The sequence below is a fragment of the Chrysochloris asiatica genome, unplaced genomic scaffold (assembly GCF_000296735.1).
Source record: "Chrysochloris asiatica unplaced genomic scaffold, ChrAsi1.0 scaffold00008, whole genome shotgun sequence".
NCBI classification, from domain to species: Eukaryota; Metazoa; Chordata; class Mammalia; order Afrosoricida; family Chrysochloridae; genus Chrysochloris; species Chrysochloris asiatica.
Genome location: NW_006408526.1, coordinates 11,158,488 through 11,184,674, shown reverse-complemented (window position 1 = coordinate 11,184,674; position 26,187 = coordinate 11,158,488). Strand labels below are relative to the sequence as shown.

General features: G+C 36.4%; 1 protein-coding gene across 2 annotated transcripts in view; it reads right to left on the bottom strand.

Annotated features, from left to right (window-relative positions):
* DYNC2H1 (dynein, cytoplasmic 2, heavy chain 1) overlaps window positions 1-26,187 on the bottom strand; it is a 369,106-nt gene that overhangs the window by 241,735 nt on the left and 101,184 nt on the right. For both annotated transcript variants that reach the window (XM_006833779.1, XM_006833780.1), the window contains exons 41-49: window positions 21,746-21,901; window positions 17,024-17,283; window positions 15,633-15,879; window positions 14,098-14,249; window positions 12,632-12,776; window positions 10,275-10,377; window positions 9,356-9,523; window positions 3,838-3,968; window positions 828-1,076 (exon numbers count right to left, since the gene is read on the bottom strand). In XM_006833779.1, the coding sequence (XP_006833842.1) occupies window positions 828-1,076; window positions 3,838-3,968; window positions 9,356-9,523; window positions 10,275-10,377; window positions 12,632-12,776; window positions 14,098-14,249; window positions 15,633-15,879; window positions 17,024-17,283; window positions 21,746-21,901 (1,611 nt within the window). The remainder of the gene's footprint in view (window positions 1-827; window positions 1,077-3,837; window positions 3,969-9,355; window positions 9,524-10,274; window positions 10,378-12,631; window positions 12,777-14,097; window positions 14,250-15,632; window positions 15,880-17,023; window positions 17,284-21,745; window positions 21,902-26,187) is intronic.

The following is a 26,187-nucleotide window of genomic DNA, read 5'->3' as shown; positions in this document are numbered from 1 at the left end:
CATGAGACTGAATTTACTGGCAGGACTATGGAGAGCCACACACACTTAAAGTGGCACAGACAGCAACCATCCTTAAGTGGGGAACCACCATCTTTGAGCAGTGTAGCACTCTTTCTGCTCAGAATCCCTTTTATGTTTACATAAATTTGACATCAATGTGAAAAGAGTGAACTAATCTCCATTCATTAAAAATTCTTAATCATAACCACTTTCACTTGCTACAAGTGAAGCATTTAAATCATTGAAAAGGCTTTTAGTCTTTTCTGACATGAGCCTATGGCCACCCATTGCTGGTGGGTTCCAACTGTTGACTGTGGGGTTAGCAGCCCAATGCGTAACCCACTATGATACCAGAACTACTTCTTGCACTAAATAAAGTAAGACTAAATAAAAATCATATGCCCGTTTCAACTGACCTACAGATTCTTAAAGACATAGTTAGGATAGGTCTCATTCATGACCTGGGGACTACCTGTACTATTTGGGGAACTTCTAATTCATTAACAAATATAATATTAAATCAAAAGCCATTTTGATAAATACCCATATATATTCTATGTAAGCACTCCATCCTTCTGTCTATCTATCAAGTCCATCTAACATTTTACAATTGCTAACTGAGGTCCTTGAGAGAGAGAAATTGTAGGAGAACGAGAGTCTTTTTCCTATCTGGAAATAAAAATAAAATGTTCTAATAATCATGAGAAAACTAGTCAGCAACATTAATATAAAGACTATGCAGTATATCAGAGACTTGGAAAGTCTGAAAAGGCTTTTAGAATACTGATTTTAAATCAAATTCAGCAAATAAATGGTGACTAACTCACATGTTTGAGATCATTTTTGAACTGCTTCAATTCATATCCTCTGGAAATCTTCGGAGTAAACAGCACAGCTCCGTGCATATGACTGACTAAGGAAGTGATTGTCCGACGACCAACACCACTGCGTCCTGCTAACAGAAGCGATCCTCCAGGGAAACTCAGCACTCTATCTATCCTAGACATATACTCGAGAACTTCTTGAAAAAGCAAAATATCTAAACTCTGGTTATCACGTCCATAATGAATAAGACCCTTTAAAAAAAACCACAATGAATATTTTGTAAGCAATATTACATAAAAATGTCAATTATCTAAATTAAGATATTATGTTTTTATATTATCAAGAAAAGGGATGCAGGGACTATGTGTCAACTCAAACCCAATACTGCATCTATCCAATAATCTAGATCTAGAGGGCCTCCCAAGGAAAAACTTACATAGTGTCAAATAATTTCAGAGTCCACAAAAATCAGTTACTTTGGAGGGTCATTAATACAACTTACAAAATAGAAACAAGCAGGTTAATTTTTAAAAACTTTAAAAGCTCTCAAATTTTATCACTTGTTTACAAATATAGTCATTGTGCATATACAATGAGACAGTACCAGACCTCTAGAAACTCTGTGCCAACAATCTATTTAAATTCTTGTTGTGATGCACTGCTTGGGGACAAATAAAAAGCCCAAACAGGTATCATGTTCTACCTTGAGTTAGATGACACAATGCAGGAAGAGACAAGACAATTAGATTTCACATATTTAACTACTTTCAACCTTCTGAAACTCTACAAAGCACATTCCAAACAGATCAGACAGTTTACCATGGCTAGTAGGTGCTGTTGAACCAGTTTGGACTCACTGACTTCGCCAAGCATGATGTCTTTCTCTAGGAACTGGTCCCTCCTGCTAACATGTCAAAAGCACATGAAGTGTCACCCTCCTCACCTCTAATGAGTATTCTACATGCACTTATTCAAGATAGATTTATTCATTCTTCTGGTAATCCATCAATATTGAATATTCAATATTCTTCAGCAACACCATAATTCAAAGGCATTGATTCTTCAGTCTTCCTTACTCATTGTCCAGTTTTCACATGAATATGTTGTTGTTGTGAAGTGCCGTCAAGTCTGTTCCAACCCATAGCGACCCTGTCTAGGGTTTCCTAGGAGCAGCTGGTGAGCTTGAACCACAGACCTTGCAGTTCAAATGGCTTTGCAGTCTGGCGCATTAACCCACAGTGCCACACCAACCCAAAATACCATGGCTAGGGTCAAGCCACGTTAGTCTTCAAAGTGACATTTTCACTTTTTAATACTTTAAGGAGATATTTTGCAACAAAATTGTCCAGTGGAATACATTCTTAGGTTTCTGGACTGCTGCTTCTATGACCATTGAGTGTGAATCTAAGTAAAGTGAAATCTTTTTTCTATTGATCATGATGGGTCCAATTGTGAGGATTTTCGTTTTCTTTACATTGAGTTGCAATCTATACTGAAGCCTATAGTTTTTGGTCTTCATAAGTAAGTGCTTTAAGTCCTCTTCACTTTCAGCAATCAATGTTGTGCCAATCTGCATATCACAGTTGTTAAAGAGTCTTCCTCTGATCCCGAAGATGTATTCTTCATATAGGCTGGCTTCTCAGATTGTCTGCTCAGCACACAGACAGAAAAAGCATGGTGAAAGGATATAACCCTGACACACACCTTTTCTAATATTAAATCACACAGTGTCACTTGGTCTGTACAATGACTGCCTCTTTGTCTATGTTCCGGTTACATATGATCACAGTTAAGTGTTCTGGAATTCTCACTCTTCACAATGCTATCCATAATTTGTGAAATCCCTAGTCAAATGCCTTTGCATGATCAATAACACACAAGGAAATATCTTTCTGTTATTCTTGGCTTTCAGCTAAATAATATTCCTTTTTCCAGTCCCCTCCTGAATTCAGCTTGAAATTTTAGACGTTCCCTAGATGTACTACTGAAATTTTAAATTATCTTCATCAAATTTTATTTATGTGTTACATTAATGATACTGTTCAATAATTTCCACATTCTACTGGATCACTTTTTTTTGGAATGGGCATGCACAAAATTGTCCATCCAGTTGGGTGACCAGGTAGCTGTCTTCAAAATTTCCTGGCATAGATCAGTGAGAACCACCAGTACAGCCTTCATTTTATTGAAACATGTCTATTAGTAGTCTGTCAATTCCATGAGTTTTGCTGCTGGCCAATGCCTTCAGTGCAGCTTGAACGTCTTCCTCCAATACCATCAGATCTTGATCATATATTACCTGTAATGGCCGAACATCAATCAACTCTTTTTGACAGCCATTCTATGTGTTCCTTCCACCTTCTTCTGATGCTTCCTGCATCATTCAATATTTTGCCCATGGAATCCTTTAGCATGGCAACTCAAAGGTTGAGTTTTTCTTCAGTTAACTAGCTCATAAAAAGTTACTGATAAAAATTGACATAATTTAATGTTACTATTATTTTTCTTTCTGTGGCAAGCAAATATCAATGTTTAAAGTAGTAGTAGTATGCAACATTATGTCTTCTTTATTATAGCAAAACTTAAAAGAAAACTCCCTAAGCCATTACCTGGACACCTGTTAGAAATTCAGATTCTCTGGGACACACTTTACGAACAGGAACATAGGGGTCCACTTTAGGAATGGGATTCAGAACTCTACATATTTTTTGATTCCCCAAGTTATTCTAAGGCTTACAAAATTTTCAATCACTGCTCTAGGATGTTCTTCAATTAATACTAAGTCTCATTTCCAATATCAGATAACTCCTTCTTGGCAATGTTTTATACATCTCTGTAAATACATGTGTATCAGTTAGGTCAGCTACATTAGACTAAATTTCAAAAGATAAGAACCAGCTTTACCTATTCTGTGATCTTCATCCCAATGTCCTCAAAAAGCTAGTAAAAAATATAATAAAATGGTTATAACCAAAATCAAATAAAAATTCAAATTCAGGATTTATATTATACCTTTTTAATAACATCCTTGAGATCTCCAGAGTTTAGCTTTCCAAGTGGTTTTCCATGCGGAGGCAATGGCTGTCCTGGGGCTGCTCTTGTACCTGAATTATGCCGGGCTCCCCATGTGACGTAAAAACTATCTGTAGAAATGAAAGAGGTAATTGTTTTATGGGAGCATCAGTAAACAAACAACTCATTATAGTATATCAAATAAGATCATCTCAATCGTTCTTAGGTACTGTGGTGTCAGCTCTGACTCATAACAACCTTATGAGCAACAGAACAAAACACTCCCAGGTCCTGGTCCAGCCTTACAATTAATATGTTTGAGCTCATTCTTGCAGCCACTGAGTCAATCCGTCTTGTTTACGGTCTTCCACTTTTTGCGCCTGAACCAACCATGGTATTTTTAATAGCCTCATATGCATATGAAAGTTGAACAATTAATAAGGCAGACCATAGAAGAATTAATGCATTTGAGTTATAGTGCTGGAGGAGAATGTTGAAATGGACTGCTTGGAAAACAAACAAATCTGTCTCGGAAGAAGTGCAGCCAAAATACTCCTTTGGAAGCCAGGATAGCGAGACTTTGTCTCTCATATTTTGGACGTATTATCAGAAAGCTCCAGTCCCTACATGCTTGGTAAATTAGAGAGTCAGCAAAAAAGAGGAAGACCCCCAATGAGATGGTTTGGCATGACGACAGCCACCAAGGGTTCATGTGTACCAACAATGATAAGGATAGTGCAGAACTGCCGGGGACTGACCTCGACATATTCGTGTTGTTCAAGAGTGTTTGGTTCACGAGGAGGGGAAATCCAACGGCAATAGAGATAGTGAAAGAATACACAAACAGACAGAAGGAGGGAGACAAGGAGGCACCCAGAAACCAGGGTGGATGCATCACTGGTGGGCAGACTTGGGACTACAGGCATCATGGCCTCTGCAGGCAGCAACTCACTGCCCTGCAATCTTTACTGCATGCCCTCCAACCCGTAATGCACACCTGGGACAGCCTGTGTCTCGGTTTTATTTAGGGGAGGAGCTTCACACCAAGCTGGGAAGGACTAAAACAGGGTACAGCTGACATCAGTAATTTTCCAGACATTCAGGTAACTTTATATCGTACATCGCTGGTTCGAATCCCAGGCCCGCAACTTGGTTTCTCAGGCTCAATTAATATATCTATAGCCCCTGAGGTCAGTTGGGGCAAGGTGAAAGGGAAGGACAAAAAGCTTGGGCGGAGTCCCGCTGTTTCGGCTTCCTGAGCCAGGTTTTCAGGAATTGGCTGAATAACCTGCACTTGGGACAGATCTAGGGAAGATGGCATGCAAGGGCTAAAGGGGACAAAGTTAAATAGTGATATATAGACAATCTTGGAACAACAGTATTCTGCAGGTAGACACATGGACAGATTATTTATATATATGTATACACACACACACATATATGTATTTATATAACCCACAAATATGTAAGCGTTTGAAAGAGGATAATTTGTACATGGGTAGATGAATGATGAAGACCAGTGAAATGCAAAAGATGAATGCAAGGGTTAAAGGGGATAGAGGTAATACTGTTATTTATAGAACCCTGCAGCAACAATGTTCTACAAGTAGATACATGGACAGATGCACAGGCTGAATAAGTATGGGAGGGAAAGTGGGAATGTACCCACAAATATATAAGAGTTTGACATAGGATATTAGTATATGGGCATTTACCTTTGCTGTAAACACACCTATGAATGCGGTGGAGCATATACAGAGAGGACAAAATGAGGAAAACAGAAATTACAAAACACCTCAAGGCAATGAGCTGCTGTGCCTGGGGCCCCAGGACCATGGTCAATGGCATAACGTAGCCCACAAAGACACTGTTCTACATCCTGCTTTGGTGAGTAACATCTGGGATCTTAAAAGCTCATGAACAGCTGTTTAAGGTGTAGCCACTGGTCTCTCCATGTTCGGAAGAGAAGAATGATAAAAATTTATGACATTTGGAATCAGTCAGTCCAACAGACTAATGGAACATGTGACTGTCAGTCTCCACAACTCTGTGTCAAAAGAACTAGATAATACCTGACTACCATTACCAACTGCTCTCAAAAGGATCACATTAGAAGCTCCTGAAGACTGCAAAATGGTCCAACCTCTCTAGAAAGCAATATGGCGCTTCCTCAGAAGGTTGAAAATAGAAATACCTATGATCCAGCAATTCCTCTACTAGGTATTTACCCACAAGAAAAAACGAACCTCAACACAAGAAGATATATGCAAAACCAATATTCACAGCTGCACTATTTTCAATAGCAAAAAGATGGACACAGCCAAAGTGTCCATCAACTGAAGAATGGATAAACAAACTGTGGTACATACACACAATGGAATATTATGCGACCTTGAAAAATAACAAGGAAGCTGCATGCCACTACTTAACATGGATAAACCTTAAGGACATTATGTTGAGTGAAATTAGTCAGTCACAAAAGGAGAAATACTGCATAGGACCACTACTGTAAAAGACTAAGAAAAAGAACCCATACTAATACACTAAAGTGGATTCTTTGCTGGTTGCTGGGATGTAGAAGCTCCCGAATAGAGTGCAACATGACTCAAAATTAGTACAAAAAAAAAAAGGCAAAGCTTACTGGTCAGAAAGAGGCTGGAGGAACCTCAGACTATGGCCCTTGACTACTCAAATCTGGAAAGTAACTCACCCTCGTGGCCCAATACATCAACACTGGTGAGTTATGCTCACCATGGAATAATCAATCATTTAAAATCAAAAGTACAACATTTTCCTAAGAACAAAGTTGAGAAGGGATAGGAAGGTGGGTGGAATGGAACTAGGAATCACAGGAAGGAAGTGGGATAACTGTTGTAGCATGAAGGGGATTGCAATCATTGAGATAAAACAAAGTGTACGATTCGTTGAATGTAAAATTGATGATTCTGTCTGTAAACCTTCACTCAATTCACACAAAAAAGCATAAAATAAACAAAGGGAAGTAAGCGTTGTTATACAAGAGTAATATGCGGGAGTCCTTGTGTAGATGAAAATGTTACATATATTAACTGTTAACAGTGTAAAAAACCTGGTTGTAATATACTATAAAGATTGGCCCATGTTCCAGATGAGTAAACTGGGTACAGGGTATACATGACCTCCTTGAATTAATTCTTACAAGTGCCTATAAATCTACAATTATCTCTAAATTAAATGTTTAATTTCTGTAAAGTTATCAATTTAAATTCCTCAAAAAAGTAGTCTCTACCTTTTCTATACCCTAATACTTAGCACTTATAATAAATATTAATTAGCATAAATTAATTATAAAGCACTCCACATTCTATTGTATATTTCAGTTTAACCATCTATTTCCACAAATCCTGTTTCATCTAAAAACACTAACAATAGTTATCATTGTAAGCAAGGACTTTCATATCTGTTCCTATCATTAGATTATAAGCTTCTTAAGGACTAGGATGTATCTTGTTTCTTTTTATTCCAAACCTTTTTATATTAATGTACTAATCTGCCTTTACGTAAAAATCCTATGTGCCTAGATCTAACATATGCCAATCCTGTAATTATTAAAAATGCTATCCTTCATTTAAAAGCAAATAAATAAATTAAAAGGTATAGCGCATTTCTTGAGTCTGCAAGATAGTGGTGCAAGCCCACTAGCCACTCCTCGGAAACCCCATAGAGGTTCGCTATGAGTTGGAACTGACTGGGTGAAACTTAACAACAGCATAGGTGGACTGGAAAGGTACCAAACTCAAGAAAATTTTGACCCATAGTGGTACACCAGTACTATCTAATGACCAAAAAAAGATGCCACTTTCTTTGCATAACCTTTTGGCATGCAAATAGCCAAGGGACATCATTGACTCAATTTGCAGACTGAGAAAGATGGCACCATTAAGAATCAAAAGGCACTTGATGCAAAGCCATCAAAGCTACAAAGATGTAAAGATTCAATTCCAAGTCAAAATCAAGTTGATTTTAAACTACTACCAGATTTCTGTCAGCATTTTTACCTTGCCTTAGTTTCTCTTGAACCTATTTCCTTAATCTTAAACTCAGGCAACACCAAAATTCCCTTCTATCAAACCCAATATCCTTCTCACATTCAAGATTCCCTTGGGCTTGTGTATTATAGTCCCAAGAGCAACAGCAAATCTAGAAGTGTGCAATTTATAGAATATATTATATAAAATGTATCTAATGCCAAATGGTCTACTCTGAACATTTTAAAGCTTAAAAGTAATTTTATTAGGAAATATTTCCATAGTGTGCTCTTCTTTCCTCAAAGGTCTTCTCACTATCAAGATTTTTATGTTACATTCATTATTCTTACAATTTTCAAGATGCAAACTAGTTATTAAGCAACAAAAGGTATACATGCAACACAGGTGGTTTCACTAGATGGGAATGTACTCTATTTCCATAACAATGGATGAAGCTAGTAATAAGAATATGTAAGATACTCTGTACTAATGACATTATGGGCACCAAATCAAACAAGTCCACTGCCATCATGTCAGTTCCAACTCACAGCAACTCTGTAAGACAGAGTAGAACTACCCCGAGGGGTTGCTAAGGCTGTAAATCTTGACAGAAGCAGACTTTCACGTCTTTTTGCTGTGGAGTGGGTAGTTAGATTGAAACTGCCATTCTTTTGGTTAGCAGTGGAATGTTTGACTAGTGAACAACCAGGGCTCCTTAGCATTGTGGGTAGTGGTTTGTTGTTGTGTTAAGTGCGATGGAGTTGGATCCAACTCATAGCGACTCTGTATAGGGTTTCCGAAATCTTTTTAAATTGTTGTGGGAGTAGAAAATCTCATCTTTTTCCCACAGAGTGGCTAGTAGACTAAAACCACAGACCTTGTGGTTCAAAGTCCAGTTCTTAGCATACAGAGCCACCATGCTCCCATTGGGTGGTGATGATTATGTGCCATGGAATAGGTTCTTACTCATAGTGACTATGTACAGTGTTTCCAGGCTGTACATTTTGACGAGAGCAGAAAGCCTCATCTTTCTCCCACAGAGCGGCTAGTAGAACCAACTGCTGACTTGCTGGTGAGCAGCCCAACTCGTAACCTACTATGCTACCAGACATGAAAGAACATTATTCTTAGAGTAATGTTAAAGTTCATCATAAACATAGATTTTTTTCAATGATCTTTAAGTTTCATACATTTATAGATTTTTTTAAAAAACATACAGAAAACAATACTGAAATTCTTTAGGAAACATAGCTTTGCATAATCAACATAAACTACTATCGTCTGAACCACCTTTGCCCAAGAAAACACTTATCATTATTGCACTGAACTGTTTGAACACATTTATTGAAATTTAGCAAAAAGACTGAGCAGTCCTTAGGGAAAAGATAATATTAAATTATCCAAAGCTCTAATTTGTTTAGAAAACGGTCACGCGACATTGTTATACTAGAAAAAATAATTTAAAAAATCTCAAAACAACCATATTTACACAAACATTGTAACTGTATTACCTGCCATATTGTCTAATATATCTGAGCCCCAATCTCCTTGAAACACTGATGATAAAATGCTGTCAAATAAATGAAGTTCCTTTGCACCAACAATTTTGTCACGAAACAAGCGGCGTGCTTCATATGCTACAATTTCTAACACATAATCTAATGGATGATTTGAGGATCCTAAAAAAGGAAAAACATTTCAAAATACAGTATACTAACACTTAAATTATTTTAAAATGGTATGTTTAACAATAATATAAAATAGAAATAGAGACTATGAATATACGTACCATTGTTTTGCCATCAGATAAATAAAAGGAGAAAAAATTAAAATTTATTTTGTTAGTGAGTAATAAGCTTATTGTGTTTATTTAAAGTGTACATTAACTCCTATTATATGTAGTTGTTCAGTAACATATCAAAGAAAGCATATTAAACATGGTTTGTCTATAAAGAGTAATTTCCCCCAAGAATCAGTTTTAATAGTGATAATCATAATTTTTAAGAAGAAATAAAAGACATTATTGTTATGTTGTTATTGTTAAGTGCCATTGAGTCAGTTCTGACTCATAGCAACCCTGTATATAGTTTCCAAGGAGCAGCTGGTAAGTTTTAACATTATCTCTCTCTATATATATAGATAGATATAGATATATAGATATAGATATATAGATATAGATACAGGTATAGATATGTGCTAAACTGCAAAGCTGTTTGAACTGTAAGGTCGGTGGTTCAAGCTCACCAGCTGTTCCTCAGAAACCCTATATAAGGTTGCTATGGGTCGGAACCGACTCGATGGCACTTCACAACAACAATTATATATACAATAGACAATATAAATACACACATATACACACAAAATACACACAAGCGCCTTGGAATCTTAAAAAAAAATAAAGTGATTTAAAATCATAAAAGGAAAACTTACCTCCTTCTAAATCATATCTGAATAAGCCAAGAACCCATTGCGTTAGAATGCAAGGAGTAAAGAAATAGTGACTATAATCGTCGACTGTAAATTTGGCCCTCACCTGATAAAAGAAAATACAGTATATGATTAAATTTCTTAAGTATATAATAATTCTATAACATTTTCCATCACCTTAGACAAACAGGAATGTCAAGTTCTACCTGTGGATAGAACTGTATTTCAATAAAACTGATTTTCTTTACTATCCTGTGTATGTATTTAGAAAACATTATTCTTAGAAAAGGTACATAGATTTCAACAAACTTCCAAAGTTCACAGAAAAAATAAAAAGGTTAAAATTCCTGCTAAGGAAACACATTCGGGAAAAGCTCAGGAAGAACAAATAAGAGGGTCGGAAATCCTGGTGTGGCGCTGTAGGACTGAACAGCAAATTCAGTTTGAACCACAAGATTCATATTCATCAGCCGCTCCTCAGAAACCCTACACAGGGTCGCTGTGAGTCAGAACCAACACAAGGGCACTTAACAACAAAAGGGTCACTGTGAGTCTGAGCTGACTCCATGGCACTTAACAACAACAAGAGGGCTGTCCTGCTGTAGGATAAGTACTGGACTGCTAACAGGAAGGTCAGTAGTTCAAACCACTGAGCCGCTCCTTGGAAACTCTACACTGGGTAACTATGAGTCAGAACCTACTGGATAGCACTTAACAGCAGCAACAAAAGTCAAGAGCCTGTTAAAGGATGCAACATGCAAGCCACCACCCAGGACACTTGGCACCTTAACTCACTTAGGGAACGTTTTTGCTTTCCAACAGATCTCCCCTGGTTTCTGCTCCAATACTATAGAAAGCACTTTCTAAAAACAATCCCATAACTTGCACACTGTTCCCTTTACCTAAACTTCCATTTATCTTTCAAAATTCAGATAAAATGTTACCTCCCACCTAGCCTCTATCACATAGCATAGTTATTTAGCCCCTCCTCTATGCTATCTTGTGGGTTAATGCTCTGGACTGCAAAGTCGGTTTGAATAGCAAGGTTGGAGGTTCAACAACCAAAGTCACTTTTTGGAAACCCTATACAGGGTCACTATGGGTCAGAACTAGCTCGACGGCACTTAACAACAACTATGTTATCTCTGAACTTGTACATGCTGCCATTCTCACATTTATCACATTGTATTAATAATTTACTTATTTGTATAACTAGGTCCCTCATTGGAGTCCTGATGTGCTGCTGCAGTATAATGAACTAGATCACAAGATCAGTTTGAACTGCAAGCTCCTCGGAAACCCTAGACAGGGTCGCTATGAGTCAGAACCTACTCGATGACACCTAACAACAAAGAACCCTCGCTACATTGTGAACTCCAGAGAACAGAGACTCCAACATCTTTGCATCCCTAGGGCTAACACTGACAAGTGAATCCACTCAATAAATGACCAGCGAAAAAGAGGAAGACCTAGAACGAGATGGATTGGCATGGTGGCAACAGCAATGAGCTCTACTGTAACAATTGTGAGGTTGGTGCAGGACCAGAGAGTATTTTGTTCTGTTGTACATAAGGTCACTCTGAGTGGGAACAGACTCAACAACACCTAACAACAACAAATATCCTCTACATATCAATGCCTATTTTCAAGTATCTTCTCACTTTACTAAGGAAAGATACCTTTCCTCATAGGTTGTTGTTGTTATGTGCGGTTGCGTTGGTTCCTACACACAATGACCCTGTACAGATTTCCAACGAGTGGCTGGTGTGTTTGAACCACCAATCTTGTGGTTAGCTGTCCAGTGTTTAGCCTACAGCACCACACCAAATAAGCATCAAAGACTGATCTCAATGATTTGAAACCTGAAAGACAGAAGATAGAAGTCAGAAGAAAGAGCTGGTTTTGGAAAGATTAATTCTATTCTAAATATACTAAAATTAAATTGATGGTGAAATATCCATTCTTATTCATCCATTCAACAAATATTTATTAGAGTCTATTAGAGTCGTGGTGTGGAACTATAGGATAAGCACTGGACCCCAAAATCAGTTTGCACTGCAACGCTGGCAGTTTAAACCCACCCAGCTGCTCCTTGGAAACCTTATACAAAGTCGCTATTAGTCGGAACCAACTCAACGACACTTAACAACAACATTAGAAACTGCCACTTTAGCTGATGGATACGTTAGTGAATAAGATGCATAAAATGCCTGCCCCTATGAAGTTTACTTTCTAGGAGAAAAGTTTATTTAAACAGCAGGAAAGTAAAGGCTGGGATCAACACAGAGGTCAGGATTAAGAGTAATCCTTTGGGAATGAAACAAATAGACAGGAGAAATACAAAGTAAACACATATGTACCTGTTCATATACTTGTACCATAGACCCCGCTAAGAGATAAATTTTTGATGAAGAGCCCCAAATGGCATGATTCTTTAAATTTTTATGTAGCACTGGTTCCAGATATGCTCCATAAATGATTTGTAGTTGCTCTCTTTCTGGGTAACTTAAAGGAAAAAGGAAAAAAGGCATATAAGAACAAAGAAAGCGGAAATGAATCAGTATTCTGAGTTATTGTTTTAATGTTAAGTCATGGTAGTGGTTTTCATACTGTGCTCTGAAACTTACATAGCTCAGAGGCTTACCCAAGGGCTAAAGGACAGGATAGGCCAAGCTGAAGGTCTCCAAACTTAATTCAATTAAATTAGATCTCCAATTATCTATTTGCAAATACTGGGGATCTTAATAGAGGATTCCAATGAAACCATTCTAAAACACAATTGCTTGAAAAATCACTGATGTTTACAGAACACCAAAAGAAAAATTTTACTTAAGAAACAGCATTTTGAGTTAAATACTTGAACAGCCTATATACAGGGCAGTAACCCATCTCAAAACTATAAGGAAGCTCCAAAAAGTCCATGGAAAAATAACATTATTTTTCATTCTACTTTTCCACAAACAATTTGAAGTTCCCTCATATAAATTAGAACTAGTAAAACAAATAAAATAACTTACTTCTCCCAAACCAAAATTTACTTAAATTTAAATACAGTATAATTTATGGTAGTAACATTTCTTAAAAATAATAATAATAATCAAAATGTTAATAGATGGGGTGCAATCAGCATGAAAGTATAAAAACAAGGCTTTTTTCAGCAACATTTAACAGCACTGAACAAGATAAGGCAATGCCATAGCCACAAGATTTAAGAGTCCCTGGAACAATTATAGATCATGGAGATGAATGAATATCTTAAAATTGACATCATTAGCCAATAATATCTTCTAGTTCTCCCTTTTTCAAATACAAATTTTCTTTTTAGTCACCTTTCTTAAAATTGAAAGTATATTTTTTTTTTACTTTTATTATGAATTGGATTGTTTACAAAACAAATAATCAGTTTTACATTCAACAATTCACACATAGTTGTTTCATCTTATTGCCTTATGTATTTTCTTCAATGTATCACTTATCCTATTTCTCTAGTTTCTTGATGGTACTTTTGTCTTAGGAAATCTATACAACACCTACATTCTAAAATCATGATTCAGATTCCTGATAATGATGTTTTGGTATCAAGACTATGTAAATAGTTCTGTTTTAGTGCCTTATGTATTTTTAATACGCAAAATACTTTGATTAAAGCCTTAATCCTCCTAAATTGTTACTTATATTTTAGTTGAAAAAATAGTATTGATGTTTAACCTCGACCATTTATAGAAGGATCATTAATGGATACCCTTAATAGAATGTAACTATGTAGGAAACCTTATCACGAATAAATTTTAAAAAATAAATTAAAACAAAGCATTAAGATACATACTCTACAGCACACAGGCGAACAATAGAAGCAAATCGGGTGGTAAGTTTATGTCTTCCCAGTCTTCCTCCAGCTGACATAGATGCCACAATTTGAATATTTTCTAAACCAACCCATTCCAAGTTTTCATCATAAAATCCTTGGTATGTCAATACCTTTGAAAATAAATGCATTTTAAATGTTTTTATGTGAGATTTCTAATCATGATATGACATGCTATTGCCTAGATTTTAATTGTTTCCAAATTCAAACCTCATTGTCGAACTCAAGAGTTTAAGACTGAAATATATATTAAATTCTTATATCCCTTATAAATTAGACATGATTCTTATATCTCTTCTAAATCAGAGACACAATTAGAGTCTCTGTGACCAATAAATATTACCTAAATCAATCTCATTTTTAATAGGCTTTTCTCACCATTAAATATTTAAATCCAAATCATATTATAAATCCACCAACAATTCTTTAAAAAAAAAAAAAAAAACTAAAGTAGCCAGGAAAAATATAAGGAAAGAGGTTTTGTTTTCTATAAATATTTTCTATTTCTGCAGTTGCACAGTAGAGCTTAGTTTTCCCCTAGGTAAATGTAAGATCTTCTTAGAATTTAGAAGTCTCAAGAAAGATGAGGCTTTCTGCTCCCCTAAAGATTTAAAGCCTCGGAAACCCTGTACAGGGTCGCTATGAGTCAGAACCGACTCCACAGCACATAACCACTACCACCAATGTGGAATCCTGGTGTGTCGCTGTAGGATAAGCACTGGCCATCAAGGTCAGTTTTAACCTCAAGGTCGGTGATTCAAACTCACCAGTCGCTCCTAGGAAATCCTATACAGAGACGCTATGAGTCCAAACCAACTCAACAGCATTTTACAACAACGTGATATAAGGAATCTCTGTGTAGTTAACAAACTAGTCTGCTAAACATAAGGTTGGAGGTTCAAGTTCACCTAGGGACACCTTGGAAGGAAAGTCTGATGATTGGCTTCTAAAAATATCAGTCACTGAAAACCCCATGGAGCACAGTTCCACTGTGACATACATACATGGGGTCATCACGAATCAGAGGCAATACAACAGCAACGGGTAATGTGATGCAAGTTAAAGAAACTCTACTACCTTTAGTGTGAATGTGTGGTCTCAACTCCTGACACAACACAAGGGGGACTAACGGGCTAATGCAGCCGGAAAGCGGCATAGCTAAGTCTATGATAACAAGATTGCATACCTAAAATAAAATGAAGAAAATATTTCTTCACCTCCAATTCCATTACCATCTTCTGTTTTTTCCTTGTTATAGAAAATAAAAAGCAGATCATAGATGCAGGATAAAGGTGGTTTCTACTCTCCCTTTCATATAGATATAATACTAACTTCTAAAGACAGGAAAAACAAGGAAAGTAGCCCCTAGAACCACACTGAGATGTTTCGGGAGTTTAATTTCCATGACATAAGCTTGATCATTTCTAGCTATAGAAAAGTTAATAAAATTAAATTGTTTTCAATGGTATCAAAATGTTTCATATGATAAGACTCACCTGTTGTAGGAAAGCTACTAAAGTACTGGTCCCCCATTTATCAAGCTTGGGTAGGTTGATATCTTTTAGGTACAACACAAGGCGTTCACAGTCTTTTGGTCTGTATACTCGACCAGTGTTAGTACTTATTACCATGCAAGTCTGGCTTAATTTCTGCAGGAGATGTCGAGAAGTAGTTTGTGTACTACAGTGCACTGTAGCAATCTGAGTGGATCGAAGTTGAGAAAAGGCGTATCTGAGCAGCATCCTAAGAAAGACGTAGGACATTTGACTTCAAAATGTAATATACACAACTTTTAAAGTCAGCTTAAAGTTAGTCATAAATAGTTCACTCTCTAAATTATGCATGACGATGTTAAAGGAGAAAATTTCAAGCATGGTTTCCTTAACTATCAAACTAATTTTCTAATTTTTAGACTAGAAAATTGGTATTTTAAAGCATTTTCATGGCACTCTTCAGCAAAATGAATCTAAGTTCATAGAAATAATTCAGTTTGATAAAAGTCCATATGGAATATACCAATTATTTCTCCATAGTTAAAGAAAACAAAAACTTCCGATTTTAAGTTACCCAACTTTTAAAAATTTACTATGGTTTTAAATAATTTTTTAATTACTAATGTCCCATTTCCAGGTGTGGTGCTGTAGGATGAGCACTGGACTGTTAATCATAGATCAGTGGTTCAAACCCACCAGTCACTCCTTGGAAACCCTATACAGGGCTGCTATGAATCGGAAGGAACTTGACTGCACTTAACAACAATACCATTGTTCCACCAGAAATTTGAAACTAACAGTCTATAGTTAGTTACTTCATTTCCAAAAACTACACTCAGTAGGCATTAAAATTAGGTGAATTCTACTGAATTAAAACTACATTTAAATAGAGAGCAAACTTCAAGAATTATATTCTATAAATATAGCAAATGGTAATTTGTGAATATATCTTAGGTAATTATTTTTGTTGTAAGTTTATGCATGAATTCTTCTCAAAAGTGTCTTTGCAGATTGGTCTCTTCCCAATAGAAAACACATAATGTGGCACAAAAATGATCCATTCTTCTCCATAGTCATTTTATTTTTATACGACATGACTGTGAAAAAGTTTTTCATAAAAATTTAAATGCTACATTCATCAAGGAATCCTGGTGTGGCACTGGGTAATACGCTGGACTGTAAAGTCAGTTTGAACATCAAGGTCAGCAGCCCAAGTTCACCAGTTGCTCCTTGGAAACCCTATACAGGGTCGCTATGGGTCGGAACAGACTTAACAGCACTTAACAATAACAACAAACATTCATCAAAGGACACATAACAAAATCTGCTAAATCATTCGAAGTGGGGCAGGCCTACTAAATACACAACGTACACCTCCATTTATTTGCTCTTACCCTTTGCCACATCCTTCAGGTCCGACAAGAATGAAGGGCTGTTTAGTATTAGAACTTAACCAAGGTTTGACATAATCTAGACCTCGTTGCATGTCCGGAGTCTGAATGACTGGAAGAGTTTGGCCATTACTGAAATCGTCAGCAGTCAAGTTGTCTGGCTTCTTCAACACATAAGATGCTAATCGTCCTTTACTTGAGTCATAGAATGTGTCCATTGGTTTATGAGGGTCTGGAGGAGATTCTCGTGCCCAGTTAAACACCTTAAAAAAGAAACAAAGTTGTGAAAACTTTTCACATACTCCAGAGAATGTGAAATTTTAATTCTGCAAAGTATATGTTCCAAAATGAATCATTTTAGTTCAATTAAAAATCTAACATACACTAAAACTAATAAATGGTTTTTATATAATTAAAATACTATTTCACCTCAAATATTTTGTTTTCTCTAAATTACCATATAAACAAATCAATTCAAGTCCACACTTGTGTGCACACACTAAGGAAAAAATGTATTACATTTTAACGATGTTCTTATACACACAAAACTACAGTTTACAGAAGGTAGGAAACGTAAAGTCCTTCATTTCCACTATATATTTTAGCAATGTCCATTCCAAAGTTGCCATCATTGCTCCTATTAGCAAGCCGTTATTTCTAATATAGAAAAAAATGTCCAGTGCACAGATGTACAACAGACAGTCAATGAAGCTACTCTTTAAAACATTTATCTCAGACTTTAGCAAAACTCTCCATCTGTTTAAAAGCAGCATATGATATGGAGTCAAGTGGTAAAAATGAAAAGCATCTAGAACACAGGCAAAAGAGACAAAACTAGAAAGCAAAATGATGGTCTCAATAGAAGCAACAAAAATAGAAGAAAATACAGCAGAATATATAATGTTCAACCAAGCCCCAAACAATAAATGTTTAACTATTTTAAAAGAAGCCAATATAAACAAAATTCCTTATGATGTCGAATTCAGCTTTACAAACAATTTGGCTAAAATACAATCTTTATGTATACTAAAGACTTTATTAATTATGAATACATCTGAGCATTCATTGCTAACACTATTTTATCTAAAAGAATACTTAGAAACTATATAATTCAGAGAATAATACATGAAATAATTAAATTCATGCAAATTTTGTTGTTGTTGTTGTTGTTGTTGTTGTTGTTGTTAAGTGCCTTCACTCATAGTGACCCTGTATAGTGTTTCTCAGGAGCAACTAGTGAGCTTGAACTGTTGACCTAGTAGTTAAAACTGACCTTTATGTGTGGTCCAGCACACTAAGCTACAGCACCACACCAGGACTCCATATAGCTAAGTTTGAAAAGGCCCAATTTTAAAAAGATCCAGTCTTTCAAAACATTATTTTATAAATTTTAATATTAAGAGTACTTAAGCCCAAAGGAAACAGTAACTGTAGACATAGATATGAAATGCATCACTACTCTACTGAATGTACATTATCACTGTATTTTGACATTTATGTGTCAATAAAAAGAAGAAAAATATGTTAACTGAATATGGTCTTTTTGGATTTTTGTGCGATTTGAGTGAATGTTAGTTTACAGAACAAATTGGTTTTGCATTCAATAACTCATACACATTTTGTTTTGACACTTATTGCAATGCTCACTGTGTAACAGCACTCTTCCCATTTTCTTTCCTGTTTATAGATTTCCATTTGTTTCCATTCACCCCTCTTTTCTATCCATTATTGCCTTCTGAGCTTTGTTTCTGGACAAACGCTGCCCTTTTGACTTTGGATGGTTGATTGTTCTAAGGAGTGCACATATCCCAAGTGTCACCATTCATCCTAGCTGTTGTTAAGTGCCATTGACACAGTAGAGACTCATAGCAAGCCTATGCACAACAGAACGAAACACTGCCTGGTCCTGGGCCAACCTCATTTTGTTGTCATACTTGAGACCATTGATGTTGCCACTTGGCCAATCCATCTCACTGGGGTCTTCCTGTTTTTCTCTGACCCTCCACCTTACCAAACATGATATCCTTCTCCAGCTACTGGTCCCTCCTGACAATATGTCCGAAGTCTGAGAGAAGTTGTCCATCCTGGCCTCCAAGGAGCACTGTGGCTGGCACTTCTTCCAACACAGCTCTGTTGGTTCTTTTGGCAGCCCATGGCACTTTCAATATTCTCCAACACCATAACTCAAAAGCATCAATTCTTATACAGTCTTCCTTATTCACTTTCCTGCTTCCACACGCATAGGAGGGTATTGAAAATACCATGGCTTGGGTCAAGCACCCCTAGTCCTCAAGCTGACATCTTTGCTCTTCAACACTTTAAAAAGGTCTTGTACAGCAGATTTGCCCAATGCAATACGTCGTTTGATTTCTTCACTGCTGCTTCCATGAGTGTTGATAGTTGATTCAAGAAGAATGAAGTCCTTGACAAATTCAATCTTTTCTCCATTGATAAGAATGTTGTTTATTGGTCCAGTGTTGAGGATTTCTGTTCAGTGTTGAGGATTTCTGTTTTCTTTACATTGAGATGCAATCCATACTGAAGGCTGTGGTCTTTGATGTTCACCAGTATGTATTTTAATCTTCACTTTCAGCAAGCAAAGTTGTATCATCTGCATATCGCAGGTTGTTAATGAGTCTTCCTCCAATCCTGATGCCATATTTTTCTTCATATATCCCAGCTTCTCAGATTATTTGCTCAGCATACAGGTTGAATAAGTATGGTGAAAGAATACAACCCTTTTACATACCTTTCTTAATTTTAAAGCATTCAGTCAGTGTTTGCATGTTCTGTTCAAACAACTGAGTCTTGGTCCATGTAGATTCCTCATGAGCAAAATTAGTGTTACATAATATTTAGATTTCACAATGTTGTCCATAGCTTGTCATGATCCACATAATCGAAAGCATATGGGTAATAAATAATGCACAGGTAAACGTCTTTCTGGTATTCTCTGCTTTTAGCCAAGATCCATCGAACATCAGCAATAGTATCCTTCGTTCCATATCCTCTTCTGAAACTGGCTTGAACCCCTGGAAGTTCTCTGTCAATGTATACTTGCAGCATTTTCTGTATTACCTTTAGTAAAACTTTACTCGCATGGGATATCAAAGAGATTGTCTGAGGATTTCCGCATTCCGTTGTGTCACCTCTCTTTGGAATGGGCACAAATATGGATCTCTTCCAATTAGTTGGCCAGATAGTTGTCTTCCAAATTTCTTGGCATAGATGAGTAAGTGCCTCCAGTGCCACCTCACTTTCTTGAAAGATTTCAATTTTTATTTCATCAATTACTGGTGCCTTGTTCTTTGCCAGTTCCTTCAATGCACCTTGGACTTCTTCCTTCAGTATCATTGGCTCCTAATCGTATGCTACCTCCTGAAATGGTTGAACATCAACTATTTACTTTTGGTACAGTGGCTCTGTGTATTCCTTCCATCCTCTCTTCGTGCTTTCTGCATCATTCAATAATTTGCCCACAGAATCCTTCAAGAAAGAAAGTCAAAGCTTGAAATATTTTCTTCAGTTCCTCCAGCTTGAGAAACGCCGAGTTTGTCCTTCCCTTTTGGTTTTCTGACTCCAAATCTTTGCATATTTCTTTGTAATATTTGACTTTCTCTTCTCGAGCTGACTTTTGAATTTTTCTATTCAGCTTGTGTACCTCCTCATTTCTTCCATTTGCTTTAGCATTTCTACACTGGAGAGCAAGTTTCAGTGTCTCTTCTGACATACATTTTGATCATTTCCTTCTTTCTTGTCTTCTTAATGACTTTTTGCTTTCTTCCTGTAGGATGTTCTTGATATCATCCCATAACTCTTCTGGCCTTCGGTCTGTAGTGTTTAATGTATTAAATCTGTTCTTCAGATGATCTCTAAATTCAGGTGGGATATATTCAAGGTCATATTTTGCCTGTCTTGCCTTGTTTTCATTTTCTTCAGTTTCAGTCTTAATTTGCATATGAGCAAATGATGGTCTGTTTCACAATCTGCCCATGGCCTTGTTTTGGCTGATGATTAAGAGCCTTCCAAAGTCTCTTTCCACAGATGTAGTCAATTTGATTTCTGTGTATTCCACCTGGTGAGGTCCATGTGTATAATTGCCTCTTATGCTGTCTATAGAAGGTATCTGAAATGAACAAATCATTGGTTTTGCAGAATTCTATCATGTGATCTGCAACATCATTCCTATCACAAAGGCCATATTTTCTAACTACTGATCACTCCTCTTTGTTTCCAACCTTTGCATTCCAATCACCTGTAATGATCAATACATCTTAATTGCATATTTGATCAATTTCAGGTTAAAGAAGTTGGTACAATTCTTCTATTTCATCTTCACTCGCTTTAGTGGTTGGTGAGTAAATTTGAATAATATTGGTATTAACTGGTCTTCCCTGTAGGCACATGGATATTATCCTATCACAGACAGCATTGTACCTCATGAGTAATCTTGGTATGTTCTTTTGGACGATGAATGTAACACCATTCCTCTTCAATTTGTCATTCATGTCATAGTAAACCAAGTGGTTGTCAGATTCAAAATGGCATGAATTTTTTAATTCTGAAGCCACCACAGTACAACAAACTGACAGACGAGTGGTGGGTTTATCCTATAGGTCTATCTGTTGTTTGCCTGAAAATTGAGAGTTGAAATTCAACTCTAGCTCTGAAAAGTGACACAAAGGGCCATAATTTCAGGAGTGAGTAGACTTTTAAATGCATTACCTCCTTGGTGAATTCCAGACGTGATTTCATGTTCAGATTTCCACCAAGTCCCCTTATGAGATTAATAATAAACTGTTCATGATATTTGCATCCATGTAGATGTGACAAACCATTCATCACAGTCCCAACCATGCTTGTTTCTACCACATAGTCATTCTGTTGATTAAAATACACAAGAGACAATATTATTCATCAGTAAATTTACAAAACAGATTGACATCCATTTATTTTCCAAGAACTATTTTTAAAAATTAATGACTGAAGAAAAAACTTTCTCTATTCAAGATCAAGCAAGATCTAATTTCATTCATTTTAAATATGTACTGTAAAAATAAAGAGTAATTATAAACACACAACTGTATTCAAGTATTTCTAGCTGAAAGTACAAGATACACTGTTTGTTTCTTCCTACAACTGAAGAATACAAAAGAAAAGGCACAATCAGTGAACACAGATATAAAAAAAATAGCTCTTTATTTATTCTGTCAAATAAACAAGAAGCTAGAAGCAATGTTAGATTGATGACAATGGAAAAGCAGACTGAAAAAAAAACTATTTGAATGCTTCTGGCTAAACAAATTTTAAAATAAAACTTTTAGATTGAGGTGGTATTGACAATTTTGATCTTCTATGGAACTCTGATTCCCTGTGTACTGCTGGGGAGTTAGGATAAAAAGGGTAATTGGCGGTTCAAACCCACCAGTCCATCAGTTGCTCTGCAAAAGAAACATATAGCAGTCTTCTCCCCCAAAGATTCAGTCTTGCAACCCTATGGGAAGTTTTACTCCATCATATATGTTGGAAAATAGTCGATGACGATGGGTGGTGATGGAATCTTTACCGAAGCCAACTGCCATACCTTTCTCCCACGGAGTGGCTGAAAGGTTACAATCACCAACCTTTTAGCTAGTGACCAAGCCCTAACCCACTACACTCCTTCATGGAATGGTAGGTAAAAATAAAGGTGAATTACACAGAGTCTGTTTTCATGGAATGTACATCTAGTGAAGGCGATGTTTTACATGTTGTGATGAGAGATAAAGAGCTGCACACAGTGTTGTGTTGTTGTTAAGTGCCATCAAGTCGGTTCCAGCTCTGAGTGACCCTGTATAGGATTTCCAACAAGCAGCTGGTGAGTTTGAACCTCAGACCTTGTGATTCAAACTGACCTTGCAGTCAAGTGCTTATCCTACAGTGCCACAACAGGCCTCTTCTTTGAAAAAGGTAACGTTTAAACTAACATTTGAAGATTGAGATCTATCTGACCGTGCAGAAAATACAGCACATGCAAAGAAAATGACGCAGTAAGAGAATTACAAGGAATTTAAGCCTGATTAAGCAATCAATCAAACATAGAAATTAAATTGACTACATCTGTGGAAAGAGACGATGGAAAAGCTCCATATCATCAGTCAAAATAAGGCCAGGGGCAGACTGTGGAACACACCATCAGTTGCTTATATGCAAATGCAAACTAAAACTGAAGAAAATGAAAACAAGTTCAGAGAACCAAAATATGACACTGAATATATCCCACCTGAATTTAGAGATCATCTGAAGAACAGATTTGATACATTAAACACTGAAGACCGAAGACCAGAAGAGTTGTGAGTGACATCAAGAACATCGTACATTAAGAGAGCAAAATGTCATTAAGAAAACAAGAAAATATCAAAACGATGTCAGAAGAGACACTGAAACTTGCTCTCCAGCGTAGATACTAAAGCAAATGGAAGAAATGAAAAGGTCCAAGAGCTGAACAGAAAATTTCAAAGAACAGCTCGAGAAAATAAAGTCAAATATTACAACAAAATGTGCAAAGATCTGGAATCAGAAAATCAAAAAGGAAGAACACGCTCAGCATTTCTCCAAGCTGGAGGAACTGAAGAAAAAATTCAAGCCGCAACTTTTGTTATTGAAAGATCCTCAGATCTCATTCTTCATATGCTATCTTAAACATTCTTTTTCAAAGAGGCTTTGAACCCTCAATGTGTTATCCTTTTTACTAAGGTCTGTTCTGCTGCTCTTACCTCTAGCACAGCTTAGTAACCATCTCCTCCACTAAACATGCATTCCATGAAGAGAGGGTCTGTGCAATTCAACTTGATTTATACTTAATGGTGAAGAACAGAGACCACAGCCTTCAGTATGGATTGCACCTCAATGTCAAGAAAAAAAAAAAAAAAAAAATGTTACAACTGGACCAATAAGCAACATAATGATAAATGAAGAAAAGATTGAAGTTGTCAAAGAACCTTTGTCAACCCTCATGGAAATAACAGTCAAGAAATCAAAGGACATATTGCATTAGGCAAGTTTGCTGCACAAGACTTCTTTAAAGTAATGAAGAGCAAATACGTCACTTTGATGACTAGGGTGGCACCTGATCCAAGCCATGGTATTTTCAATTGCTTCAGATACATGTGAAAGTTGGGCAATTACTAAAGAAAAATCGATGCACTGTTACAGTCCTGGGGAAGAATATTGAAAATACCACAGACTGCCATATGAACAAACAAATGGCTTGGAAGGGTTACAACTAGAATGCTTCTTAGAAGCAAGCATGGTACTTTGGACATGTTATCAGGAGGGACAAGCAGTTCCTTGAAATGGACATCATGCTTGGTATAACAGAGGGTCAGCAGAAAAGAGGAACCAACTCAACGACACTTAACAACAACATGCAAAAAAAAAAAAAAAAAGTCACTTAAATCAGACAAGAGAACCAGGTTATGCAATATAGGACATAGTAAGAAGTATGAATTGTATTTTCACTACCATTAAATGTTTTTAAGCAAGAGAGTTACATGACTCAATTTATGTTTTTAAAAGCTCATTCTGCATGCATCAGAAACATTTTTGGAAGAAAGAAGAAATAGAAGGAATGGGAAGAAAGCAGGAGATAGATTAAAAAGTCAACTTCTTAGGTAATGCTAAGAGTTTAGGTTTTGAAGGAGAGTTCAAAGAAACCCATAAATGTTCTTCTAAGTAAGTTAATTTACTGAATTAATACAAGAAAGTAGAATTTTATTTGCAAAGAACTGAAACAAGTGTTATAGTATATCTCTGGGAGTCTGAATACAATAAGCAAGGTGCAGGGTAAAAAAGAAGGAAGCCTCAATACATAACGAAAGTTCAAACAAAAATAAGGGCCTGTCCTCAAAACAGAATCCATTTATTTTCTTACTATGTCTTTGGTATCCACTCGGCCTGTCCTCAAAACAGAATCCATTTATTTTCTTACTATGTCTTTGGTATCCACTAGGTGCCTCACTAACCTTACATTTCATTGTTTCTACAGTCACAAACATTTCTATGTATATGCCATCTATGTTATATTTTTCATTGTAAGAGTCACACAAATGCTAGCAGCATGCAAGTAGGTGACCTCAAGGCATTTGCATTAGAAAGCATTGTTAGTTTAGATATGCTCTTTCTTTGTGTTGGTAAGTAGTAGCACATCTGCTTCAATGCAGACATCAGGTATATAAGCAAGTTCAAACACTCTATCAACAACATCAACAACCCTGTTAATGCTCCCTAGTTCCAGGGACACAATAAAGAGCAAGACAGGATGGGTCCTTTCCCTCAAGATGTCTATAGTTCAATATAAACATACAATAGTAACAATAGTTACTAAACTTTGGATTCACTACAGAAGCTCACTGAAGAGACAGCTCAGTCAGACTATGGGGTGGAAAAGTTCCAGGGAAACCTACCACATTTGTGCCTTTTTTTTTTTTTTCCCCCCCCACAAGCCCTTATAACGGGCTTAAAAAGTCATAAGAGGGGAAAAAAAAAAAAGGCAAGAAAATTGTCTAGTTCAATCACAAAGTATTTAACTCTCAGTCATGCTCTGATTAACAATCAGATATTTTCAGAAAACTCACTCCTATTTATTTCCTCTATTTTGTATGTTTGCACTTTCCATAAAAGTCATGGTATAAAAGAAAAATTGTTTAAAAAGATGTAAGAAAAAAATCATTTGGAATATCTGAAAGCACTCCATGCTCTTCTTCACAAGATACATTCCTATTCATGCTTCAAATTCAAAACCAAGTGTGACGTGTTTTCTAAAACTCCATGGAGAGACAGCTGTACTCTCTTCATCCTATTGTAATCTGAATATTTGCTTACATGCTGTTTGTTGGTAAACACATCACTTTCCTTCACAGTTCAAGACCTTGTCAAGGAAAGTAAATCCTGTGAAGCTAAAGCCTGTGCTAGGCAGAAGCCTATCAAAGACAGAACACTCAAATATTTTCTATTAAAATGGGCAACATAAAAGTGGTAAGACTGTCAAAGGAAGAAAACTTGTGACATTTGGAAAAACACAGCAGTCTGGTCAAGTTTCAGCTTTCACAGTTTCAGTGTATCAAACTTGACACATATTACTCAGTACTGTTTAATAAACAAATATTTTCCTTGTTACTGTGACTAGC